Raw genomic sequence first — 12,655 nt, 5'->3', positions numbered from 1 at the left:
TGTGATGTTTCTATGTGATGTGAAGGTGCTGCTCTTCACCACAGTCAGTATGACCGCCACATGGTGGAGACAAGAGAAGCTCAACATCCTGCTGAGAGCAGTTTAATGTGTCTCCTGAATGACCTCAGAAACATCCAAAAAATGTTAGTGTTGTTAATCAGTGTTAAAAGGACAGTTCACCCCAAAATCAAAAACACGTATTTTTCCTCTTACCTGTAGAGCTGTTTATCAATCTAGATTATTTCGGTGTAAGCCGCAGAGTGTTGGAGATATCAGCCATAGAGATGTCTGCCCTCTCTCTGATATAATGGAACTAGTTGGCGCTCGGCTTGTGGTGCTCAAAGCACCAAAATATACATGCGAAAACTCAACACCAATGTGTCCTTCCAGAAATCATAGCCTGGTTACTCAAGATAATCCACAGACCTTGTTGTGAGTAGTTTAATGTAGGAACTATTTTCTCTCTACTGAGCTACACCCACCAACCGTATCACTGCGCAGAAGGAAGCGTGCATCTACTCATGGATGAGAGCCTTGTGCTTGTCACAGTGCGAGGTGTTAACATTCACTACATTTACATGGCATTAGAGAAAATCTAAATCTTGTTAGCCTGACTAAAACTGGACTTTTAAAAAACATGCCAACATGTTAGCCCGACTGAAATCATACTAAAATTCCTCAAAGTCGGACAAACACACCCAGATAAGGAGTATATATACAGTCCATTGGATCCAAACTGGCTGAGGCTCTTGGCGTATGCTCCACAGTGTCCACCCCAGGCTTTGACCCGGAAGTTCAATAGCATTAAATGTGTAACAGAACATGGTGAAATTTACATACAGAACCGTGCCTTTTTGGAATGAAGAAATGTACAGAGCTGTAAAGTTGTCCATCATGGTACCAGGTTGCTGCTAGCTAACTGTAGCTAACTCATTTGTTGATTGTTTGTTCTGTGATATAATAGCTCAACCAGAAAAGATCCAGTTCTTACAAGCTAAAGGGGGCATATTACAGCCTACTGCAGCGGAGTCAGGCATACTTTTGTCAATAAGTTGATTCCCTTCCCGTGCTTGTGTACAGGAACAAGAGCAGTGGTTCAATTAAATGGCACAAATGTCACAAACATGTCAGAGATATATTTAAGCGCTGAGCCACAGAGTGATTTACACACAAGCAGCAAGATTTTGAAATCAGTTCTCTGAGTGACAGGTGACCAGTGTTAAGATTGTAGAACTGGACCTGTGTGCAAAGTTTTGTGTATTTTCATGCATGGGAAGGCAGATGTCAGGGTAGGAAGAGGAAGAACAAGAACAAGAACAAGAGGGACCTGCAGCACAGCAGCTTTGTTGTGTCTCTGATATTCCTCCTGGTGGCCTCCTGCTGTCATGATTTAAAGATTAAAGTTAATCTTTAAATCATGACTCCACTTGTGATGGCTGTGTTTCAACACTGGGGGGCAACAAATGCTCTCAAATAAAGATATGCACCAAACATCACTCACTTAATGACAAGTGGAGTTCTTTAAAATATTTCATGACAAAGGTAAGTGGGATTACAACAAGCTTGTGTTACAGCTTTAAAACCCTAAAAGCTAATCTGACATGAGTGTTTAAGTTTCTGTAAGAGTGAGGGCTCCAAACATTAACTTTGTCTCACCTGAGTGAGTCCACACCACACCTTGAATCTGAACATTATAACGTTAAATCTCAGTGTCCGTGTTGTATCTCTTTTGGAATATGATTTTTATTAATAAACTTGTAAAAAATAAACAATATTGTAATTTAGAGAAACATATGCGCCCACCAAAATTAGCAGATAAACAGAAAAAAATCATTACATGCATAATATATTTATGATTCAAAGAGACCTTCAAAGAGGTGTAATAAGAATAAATGTTTAAGAACACAAATATTTTGCACTTAAATTGAAACACGACACAAATTGCCATTGATTTAAAGTGAACCCAGATGAAGTCACTGCACCTTTGAGCATTTATGAGTATTTTTTTTTATGTTTGACTAACAACAGGTGTGACCAACTTACTGATGCTCTTGCGTTACAAGAAACATATCAGCACCTGAAAGTAAAAATAAAAAACAAATATAAACGGATCAAAGGGAACTTGTTTGGAGGCTCTCTGAAGCTGCGTCACTTCAAAAAACAGTGACAAAAAACAGAATGTATGTTATTAACAAAAAAAAAAAACAGCAACAACCTGGCACTGCTTTAGAGACACAGTAGTCATGCGTATTATATTGGAACAAAACCATGAACAAAATATGAGTAGTGTATATGTATGTGTAGTTCACACATACATGATAAAAATTAGAAAGATACAAATTGTTTGGATTCCGCTGTGTAAAATGACTATTTATGCAAGTAAATCAACCTGTTATGTCACAAATGCTAATAAAATGTATCAAAATCACTTAAATAAGGTTTATGAAATTACTGTAAATAAATTCTGTGTAGTTTAAATATGTTAATCAACATATCTGAAATACATAGAGATAACAAAGTTTACTATTCAAAGTATTTAAAATACTTAAAAAAGTAAATTTAGTAAATTGAAGTAAATTGAGCTACAGTCATTACTTTTGGTTACTTTTGAAACGTGATATGTTACAAATTACATGCTACCCTGATATAATGTCATTCATTCATTCATTCATTCATTCATTCATTCATCTTCTAACCGCTTCATCCTCTTGAGGGTCGCGGGGGGGCTGGAGCCTATCCCAGCTGAGGCAGGGTACACCCTGGACAGGTCGCCAGACTATCGCAGGGCTGACACATAGAGACAAACAACCATTCACACTCACATTCACACCTACGGACAATTTAGAGTTACCAGTTAACCTAGTCCCCAATCTGCATGTCTTTGGACTGTGGGAGGAAGAGAACCCACGCTGACACGGGGAGAACATGCAAACTCCGCACAGAAGGGCTCCCACACCTGGGATCGAACCAGGAACCCTCTTGCTGTGAGGCGAGAGTGCTAACCACCACACCACCATGTCGACCAATATAATGTATATAAGTATATAAGTAATGTATATAAGTAATGTTAATATCTAATTGCTTCATTAAAGCAATAACTTTTCTAATAAATGTTTTAAATTGGGCAATAAAGCTGAAAAATGTTGGGAAACAGGCCGTGTCAAAATAAAGCATTCCTGCTCTTCTGGAAGATGCAAAGCAACAGAATGAATGTTATATTCTACATGCAAACTCTTTACTGAAAATAATATAACCTTTCACCAACATTTCAATAAATGAACGTAATTTAATTACATATTTTTTCACAGTAACTGATTACAGTTACATTTCTTTTGTTATTTAATTACTGTAACTAGTTACATGTAACCATTTAATCTCTGGCTAGTTAAACTAGTTAAACACTGGCTATAGTTACATACATTTACAGTCTACTCATCTCAGTTTTATTTGAATTAAAGGTCCAGTGTGTAGAACTTAGAGCCATCTGTTGGCAGAAATGGTATAACTATGTTTACATCAGTTTATTATCACCAGGAAAATAAGAATTGTTCTGTTTTCGTTTCCTTAGAATGAGACATTTATATCTAAATTCGGAGTAGGTGTAGCTGCCTTGACATCACCCGTTGGTTTGTGGACTCTGGTTTGAAGCCTCAAATTTACACCGTTGCCATCTTTGTTTTTTGCAGCCAGGAGTGACCATATTTGAATGAGAGGGTGGAGCGTAGAAGCAGGCCGTCACTAAAGCAGCCCTGCCCTCAAATATTTGTAACTTTGGACATAGTGTTGTCACGATACCAAAATCTTTGTTTCGGTACCCATACCAATATGAATTTCGATACTTTTCAATACTTTTTGGTACTTTTCCTAAGGAAAAGTCCTTCTGGATACAAACCTTTACAACAATAAATAGTAGGGGTGTAATGGTACCAAAAAAATCATGGTTCGGTAAATACCTCGGTACAGACGTCACGGTTTGGTAACTCGAATGTTCCACCAAGTTTGTGTTGTCTCATGTTGTCTGCCTTTGCGATTCAGACTTTCTCTTGCCTTTTTTCACGTGCGCCAGCTGCGAATGTTGATACAGGTGTTGTCATACACACCACTTGTGCAATCTGTGCTCCAATAGGAACAAGAAAGGCATTTGCATGCATAAGTGAGTAAAATAAATTAACTAAATTAATGAATTGAATCAATTTCAAAGTACCGGTATTTTCCAAATGCAGTATAGTACCGTTTGGAATACTTTAGTATTGCGGTACTATTTTAGTACCGGTATACCGTGCAACACTATTTGGGCCTTAATAAAATGCAAATGGATGAGTTACAGGGGATTGACTCTGTTTTGGAGCCAGCCTCAAGTGGCCATTAGAGGAACTGTAGTTTTTGGCACTTCCACATTGGCTTAATTTTTCAGCCTTGGAGGTTGCTGGTTGTCTCTTCCACGGAGTCGGCCATGTTGTTTCTACAGTAACAAAACAGAAGCAGCGTTGTAGACTGTGGTTCTCTCTGCAGCTACATGTCGCTACATCCTGACGTGGACAGAGAATTCTCCTCACGATATTATTGAAAAATTCCATTCTGCCATTATTTAAATATCTTTGTCGTCTCCTATGGTCACTTGAATTACACTACACTGCCTCCACTGTCTTTGGTGGTACTGCTCGTCGGTATCCACAAACTTTCAGGAAACACGCACAAATACAGACAAAATTAATGTCTCTGTACCTAATAGGGGTGGGAAGCGCCAGAGGACTTACGATATTATCACGATACATAGGTCAAGATACGATATTATTGCGATATGCTGAGTATTGCAACACAATATATTGCGATTGATTATGTTTTTGCTCAACTGCAAATTATGATCTTTGGTTTAAATGCCGATGGCACATTTCTTATTTCTCTCTCTGGTGCCTCCATCTTTGTTTTCGATGAACAAGAGACCTCTGCTGACCTCACGGGAAAAAAAACACATCAGCACCATCTAGTGGACAGAAAAAATCAATTGATTTTATTAATCTAGTAGCAAAAGTTGTATCAAAATGTGTATTTGCAAAAATAATAATGTATAAGAGATCGATACCATATCTGTGTATCGATACAATAACACCATGCAAAATATCGCGATACTACACTGTATTGATTTTTCCGCCCTCCCCTAGTATCTAATCTTTACCCCAAACAGCTGTTCCTCCTACACACTGGACCTTTAATATTATTATATATCATATTATATCTAGTAGTGTTTTTTTGTTTGTTTGTTTATGTTAGAATTATTTGACGTAATTGGATGGAATTTTTAATGTAATGAAAAATAGACTAAATAATTTATTTGAGTGTACATAATAAATTTTATTTCGCCTGATGAGAGGAAAAAATCAGCTTTGAAGCGGATTAACTGTTGTTTTATTTTGAAAGATCAGTTTCTAATGCACTTTTGGTATTTTTATCACTCTTGAACGATACAGTATGTTTGTAATCAACCTGGATTGCCTCGCCCCTCCCTCCTCTTCCTCCCCCCTCCTCTTCCTCCTTTCTCGTCGCATCCTGTGCTCCATCCCTCCTCCTCCTCCTCCGGCTCTTGTTTTCTTTTTTTCATGGTGACAGTGTGGTGTGTTCAGGAGGGACATCCTCTGTCTGTGAGCTTTTATTTTTTTTATATCATTATTTTTGGGGACTCTCAAGGTCGAGCCGAGCATCATGACTTTAAAATGACCACCGTGCCACAAGCCCCGGTGTTATAACACGACTCGTCTCCGCCGGCACCTCCACCACCACCTCCACCACCACCGCTGCACTTCACCCAGTCCTCTCCAGGGAAAACTACCACCACCTGCCGACGCCTCTCGCACCATATGACCGTCTCAAAGGTGAGTTTACTTCAGTGTGAAGTCCTGCAGCATGTTGGTGCTCGTCATGCTGCAGGCGTGTGTGTTTACAGCGCTGCTCTTCACTATAAACGGATTGAGCTGCTGCTGCTGCGAGTCGGACAGTTTTATTTTAGGCTTGATACACTTGCAGCGTGCAGCTCTGCCATGCGGCTGCTCAGCCTCCTCTGACCGGGCAGGAAACACAGCTCCAGGGTACAAGTGTGTGAGGAGGTGTTTGAGCTGGTTGTAGAGGAGGTTATAATGCATGTGTTCATATCTCTGTCACACAGACCAGTGAGCTTATTTAATGGTGCTTTAACTTGCAGACGCACTCTGAGCAGATTCAGTGTGTTGTTTCATGACACTAAAGTGCACAGCTGTTTCAACTGAGGCTAATCACACTTCTAAATGCTCCTTTATCTCACTTGCATAACTTCAAATAAATATGGTCAATGTTTAATAAAACTAAGGATTATTTAATTAATTGTTCTGATTGTAAAAAGTAAGAAAACTGGCTTAAAATGCTCAGTATTGTTTCCCAGAGCCCAAAACATAATCTGCAAAATTCTTGTTATATAACAGTCCATAACCCAAAGCAAGGACATAGGTTTCATTTTAACATTTGGGGGGGTGGAGCTCCTGGGTCAGAAATTTTGGGGCATTAAACTCCTTTTCAGGATCAATTTATGGTGTAAATATCTTTAATTTTGTCAAAATAAAAGTCCTTTGCGACTATTTGGGGGGGGAAGACAAATGCACATTTTAAATATTGAGGGGGACCTGTCCCCTGCGTCCCATCCAATGTCTACATCTATGTGTACAAGACGAATAAAATAATGATTATAATTAACGTTATGTAAATAGCACCTTTCAAAACACAGTTACAAAGTGCTTTACAATAAAACTTAACATATTTTAAAACACGAGGAGAGTGAAAAACAAAACTAAAATGTTATAAAATGTCACCAAAGTACCACTCCTGAACACTTTTGATGAAGGTGCAGGTGGACCGAAATGTTATTGTGTAAACTGTGAAGCTGAGCAAGAGCAGTGTGCCGGATTTTCTCCTCAAAGACTCAGGTGATATTTTCCAATGAATCTGCATCTGACACAGTTGGACGTGCGAATACCTTTCTTCAAACCAAAAAAAAATCTCTGTCCTCTTTAGTCTTCAGTCTGGACTAAAGGAGAAGGGATCCTCTGTCCGAGGATCTCAAACTACACATGGGTTCATAAGGGACAGTCAGGTCTGAAATGTAATCTGGAGCCAGGCCATGAAGAGCCTTAAAAGTAAATCAATAAGATTTTGGAATCAATCCTAAAACCGACAGGGAGCCAATGAAAAGAGGTGACATGAGAAGTACAATATGTTGTCATTTCAAGATTTTTTGATTAAGACAGGAATAAAGTTTGTCACATTAACTTAAGATGTGAAGTGATACAAGCATATACAACAGTTTCTGTATCTCTAAAAGTTAAAATAGATCTTATTTTTGCAGTATTTGATAAAAACATGAAAAACGTGAAAATTTGCTAGAAAGACTGACCGAAACTGTCAATTTCTGGTTTTATTTCAGTGCTGATGAATTATCTGCTGATTGAAACATCGATTTATCTAGTGATCATTTCAGCTTTAAATTAAGCTGACCATTATTTTGTTTAACGAACGCCTGAAGCTTCCCCACATCCCTCTTTAGTTTAACCACTGAAATAGATTATTTTTCAGACATAGTTAGGAAAATCTATAAAAACGTGCAGCAGATAGACAAATACTTATTTGTTATTAACTAAAAAAGACCGAAACTACACACAAATTCATATGTCACACAAAAAGACGTGTCAATTCAGAGTTGATAACTTGATTGAAAGAAAATCAATTCACAACAATACCTCATTTATGAAGCAGAAATGCTGCCTTCATTGTTTCAAATGTGAGAATTTGTGTGCTTGGTGGGACAAAACAAACTAGGTCATTTTTTTATATAATCGATTATGTAAGTAGTTTTCTTGATTGATCAGTGGAAAGTTTTCATCATGAGAATGTAGAAAATAGTTAAGAATAGCTATTATTTCTCAGAGCACAATGGCAAATCTTTATTCAATTCTTGTTTTATCCCATTAACAGCCCCTCCCCAAAAAAGTTTGCTATCATATATGTTAAAGAAAAACATCAATTGAGACTGAAATCATTGAATGTTTAGTATTTTTGCTGGGAAAAAAATGATTTAATAATTAACTGATGATCATAAAAGCTGATTATCGCTGATGCTGATGACTGACTGATAGATTAATTGACAAGTTGTTTCAGCTTTTAATAAAACAATTTATTTTATTTCTGAAGGTTTCCCCATCTCAATTTAGAAACCACTGATTTTAATCATTTTAAGGGGTAGATCATAAAATCTATACAAATATTGATTGACAAGAAATGTCATTCACTGGAAACATCATAATATTCTTATGTAGTGCTGAAATCACAAGTTGATTAATTGATTAGTCAAATCGAATAGAAAGAAAAGTAACCCCCAATAATACTCATAATTATTAATTCTTTAGGTCAGGTTTCTCCACCTTACACCAGCACATTTAATATCTTTGTTTTGTTTTTTTTATTTGTTGGACAAAACTCAATCTCAATTTATTAAACAGACCGCACAGTGTGAGAAAATGAATAAAAAATTAAATCTTTGGTTGCAGCCCATCAGCAACAGTATCCAGAATGCACTGTATTGTACCCGTTCGGTTCATAATGCCACCTTCATGTCTGCAAACACATCATTAGTTAGAAGTGAAATCTATTATGGGGCTCTGTGGGTGGCTGTATTCTGTCCGTCCACCAGTTCACCACCAGATGGTTCATTGTTTTTACTCACTTTTGTCTGGACGGACATAAACAAACTTAAGACAAAAGAAGAAGCAGTTTGAGAGCTCTGTGTTTAATGACCCGAGGCTAATGTTCACCACATGTGGAAGCAGTGGGAGAAACTCAGGACCTTGTGCCAACTGGCTCTTCTGGTGTGGCATCACTTCCACAGAGGAAGGTCCAGGGCGTTCGGACTGTGTGGCCTCGAGTACAGTCTAATATTGGTCCGGTCAATAATTCAATGTTATGAATAATGTAAATGAACTCTAAAGTCATGAAGTAAACATCAGCATGACAAGATTATATGTGATTGATGTCATCCGTAAATAACCACAGATACAGAGACGTCAGTTAATACACTTGGCTCTGGATGGTCGGCCTAAACAAAGATCTGTATGTCTGTGTACTTACGAGGGCTCCACATTTTGGGGGGAATACACTTATTCACTTTCTTTCTGAGAGTTAAATGAGAGAAGATTGGTGCCACTCTTTTGTCTATGTTAGGTACAGAGCTGAAGACTGGAGGCAGTTAGCTTAGCTTAGCATAAAGACTGGAAACGGGGAAAACGGCTAGCCTGACTGGCTCCAGACTTCACAAATACATAGGGCTGGGTATCGCCACTGATTTCCTGAATCGATTTTGATTCACAAGGTCCCGATTTAATTTGATTTCCAATTCAATTCGATATCGATTTGACTGGGGATATTTCAGTTACAATATCAACTTTCGCTAGAATGTGAAAGGTGGTCAGCAGCTGCTGCAGCACGATAATAACTTACAACAGAACGTAAAAAACTAAGCTAACAGTTACAGATAAAAGAACAGATAAACAACTGGTCTTGTTTCTCAAGACTACGGTCGTTTATAATTTAGCATCTACTACTGGCGAGATTAGTGGGGTTAAAGCTTCAAACGTCTGTGTAAAAAAGCGTATATTAAAAGATCCATCTTGGACTTAATGAATCGATATTGGGTCATTCAAATGAAGATCAATCTGAATTGGATGAACGGATTATTTTAACCCAGCCCTATAAATGGAAAAGATAGATACTGAACAAAACTCTCCCTAAAATCACATTTCTGTTTGTGTTACTGTTAGCTACATATTTAACCAATTAGACATGATGTGCAAACTTAAGTTTTGGAGTTTTATCTTTTTACAGTGCCATGTTAGCTATTTCCTCCTGTTTCCAGTCTTCATGATAAGCTAAGGTCTTTATTTTCTGGCACTAACTACAAACTTAGACACACAGATGTGAGAGTGTAATCACTGTTCTCATCTGACTCAAGGCAAGAAGGTGAAACAATGCACTTCACAAAATTATTATTATTATTATTATTATTATTATTATTATTATTATTCCTTTTGAAGATCAAAGGTCATGTCTAGGCCATAGATTTAATATTTTATTCAGTCTAAAAGGACAGTTCACCCCCAAATCAAAACTACACATTTTGCCCTGTACCCATTAGGCTATTACTTTAGATTGTTTTTGTGTGAGTTGTAGAGTGTTGGCGATATCGGCGCAGAGATGTCTGCCTTGATGGTGCTCAACCTGTGGTGCTTTAAGTGGCAAAAAATACAATTGAAAAACTCAATAGCAATATCTCTCTTCAGAAATCATGACCCAGTTACACAAGGTGATCCACAGACCTTGTTTTGAGCCAACGCGTTCTCACTCCAACCTTGTCACATACCAATGTTTGATCATGGACTTTCCATTTCCAGATAAGACGTACAAGGTACATCCGGTGTGTTGGTTGCTGACGTTCTGGGACGCCTGAGACGTCAAGTTCTGCCTGTTACATGCATTGTCTTCTTTTACCGCTTACATACACTCTCTTTGAAAAGTGTCTTGTCCCACCATGTTTCCTCCTGACGCCACCAGCCGCTGTTAAATTTTAATTCCAACTGGCCGCGTACCATGCGGATGTTAAAGGACGGCTTTTTTCAATGGTGTGTGACGCCAGCAGTCACTGCTCAAGCGCCGGATTTTGACGACTTTGGAGTGAGACTGAGCAGTTTCTGTCTGCCAAGCTACCCCTGCCAACCATATCACCACACAGAATGAAGTATGCATTTACTCATGGACGAGAGGCTTGTGCTTGTAAGAGCGAGATGTAAACATTAAGGCGTCCTCCTTGGCTAAGCTGTAACGTTAGCTAGCTCAGTGCTGCTAGGTGGGTATACAATTAGCAGGTGTAGTACAGTAGAAAAAAATTGTTTCACCATGAAACTGCTCACAGTAAGGTCTGTGGATTATCTTGAGTAACCAGGTCATGATTTCTGGAAAACATATTTTTTTTTGCTGCTTTGAGCACCACAAGCCGAGTGCCATCTAGTTCCATTATATTGCAGAGAGGGCAGACATCTCTACAGCCGATATCTCCAACACTCGAGAACTTGCACCAAAACAATATTGATAAATAGCACTACAGGTGAGAGGACTGTCCCTCTAAACGCTGTTATGTAACACACTGCCCACTGCTCTGTCCCAGTTACTACACTTTGGCTTGGGCGGATATTGTTTGATAAGGTTGTGATGCAAATGTATATGTAGGCCCTTCGTGATTGTTGCTAAGTAACCTGCGGGTTGTAACCACCAGCTTTTCATTCATAAACCCACATGGTGCTCCAGACTGTGAAAGGCAGTAATGTGCTGAGTGTGAGTGTGACAACACGAGTCCTGACTTCTGGAGTTGTGTGGAGTGAAGAGGTGTCGTGCCAGCTCTAGATCCGTCTAAGTAGGCCTGTCATCTACCTAATGGCAAACTGCTGCCAAAATCAGCATTAGACTAATGAGTTTGCGCTCTAACTTGTGGGAAACAGAAAACTGCTGCAGCCAAAAATAAACCTCACCGGGCTTTAAACTGGGATGAAACAACACATCCTCACGGCTCATACTATTTTTTTAATGAGGAGTTTGTTGTATTTAAGGACATTGTACTCTCTTTTATTTGATTCTGCTCTGTCTCTAGTGAAATCTGTTGTGCACTTTCATGTCGGGCCATAAAATGCTACCTTTTATCTCTGGCATGTTATCACACAGACTGTTAACACATACCTGGGATTCTCCCACATTTGTCCAACCTGTGACTGGTGCTGTTTGCTCTGAAGAAGCTGAGCTGTTTACAGACCCTGTAGTTTTTTCACTCAGTTATTTACTGTTTATCCTGTACTATAGTCGCCCACGTCAAAACAATAACTAGAGTTGATTTCAGGTTTCTGAGATGATACAGTTACAAGTATCAAAGTCCTACCGTCTGTAATAACTGCTGTGAATTGCAGGCGTGCTTTTAAACAAACATGCCCTCGAGCCCGAGGGCGTTATTGGCCTATATTTCTCTGCTGTTGTGCTATAAAGTGATTGCCAAATAACAGAAGGTATAACCTGTATTCTGGACAAACATTGTGCCTTAATTACCTCAGACGCCTGTTGATGTTTACCCTTAAGATCGGACTCTGAACTGCAGGTGTTTTCGATCTCGTGAAAATGAGACAAACTGTGCAGGACGTGTTGTACTGGAGCTGAATCAAACAACAGACTGATTTGTTGACAGAAAAATCTCATTTTCTGTCAACTGTGAGATTCGGTTAAGTTTTATATACAAAAATACCTCAGATTCATTGCTTCCAGGTTCTCAGATGGAAATATTCAGTGTTTTGCAGTCTTTTATGAAAGATGGGGTTTTGTGGGATTTGGGACTGTTAAGCCAACGTGGATATGAAGTGCTTAGTGGAGCAGTGTTAGTAATAATTTGAACATCTACAGTTCCTTGACTTTTGGGAATTACTTTGTCTGCCAATGACGATCATGTAAAATGATAGAAAGCTCTAGATAAGCTACTAAATAGAGAGTCAAGATAAGGGCTGAATACCATTTTGGGGCATTGAAGCTTGGGTTGTAATGATATTTGAAG

General features: G+C 38.6%; 1 protein-coding gene across 2 annotated transcripts in view; it reads left to right on the top strand.

The window, feature by feature from the left end:
* The first annotated feature begins 5,583 nt into the window (after positions 1-5,583).
* coro2aa (coronin 2Aa) overlaps positions 5,584-12,655 on the top strand; it is a 62,591-nt gene continuing 55,519 nt past the window's right edge. For both annotated transcript variants that reach the window (XM_049571404.1, XM_049571405.1), the window contains exon 1: positions 5,584-5,870. In XM_049571404.1, the coding sequence (XP_049427361.1) occupies positions 5,856-5,870 (15 nt within the window). In that variant the 5' untranslated portion in view covers positions 5,584-5,855. The remainder of the gene's footprint in view (positions 5,871-12,655) is intronic.

The sequence above is a fragment of the Epinephelus fuscoguttatus genome, linkage group LG3 (assembly GCF_011397635.1).
Source record: "Epinephelus fuscoguttatus linkage group LG3, E.fuscoguttatus.final_Chr_v1".
In the NCBI taxonomy this organism is placed as follows: domain Eukaryota; kingdom Metazoa; phylum Chordata; class Actinopteri; order Perciformes; family Serranidae; genus Epinephelus; species Epinephelus fuscoguttatus.
Note: the sequence above shows the minus strand (reverse complement) of the source record. Positions and strands in the feature narration are given on the sequence as shown.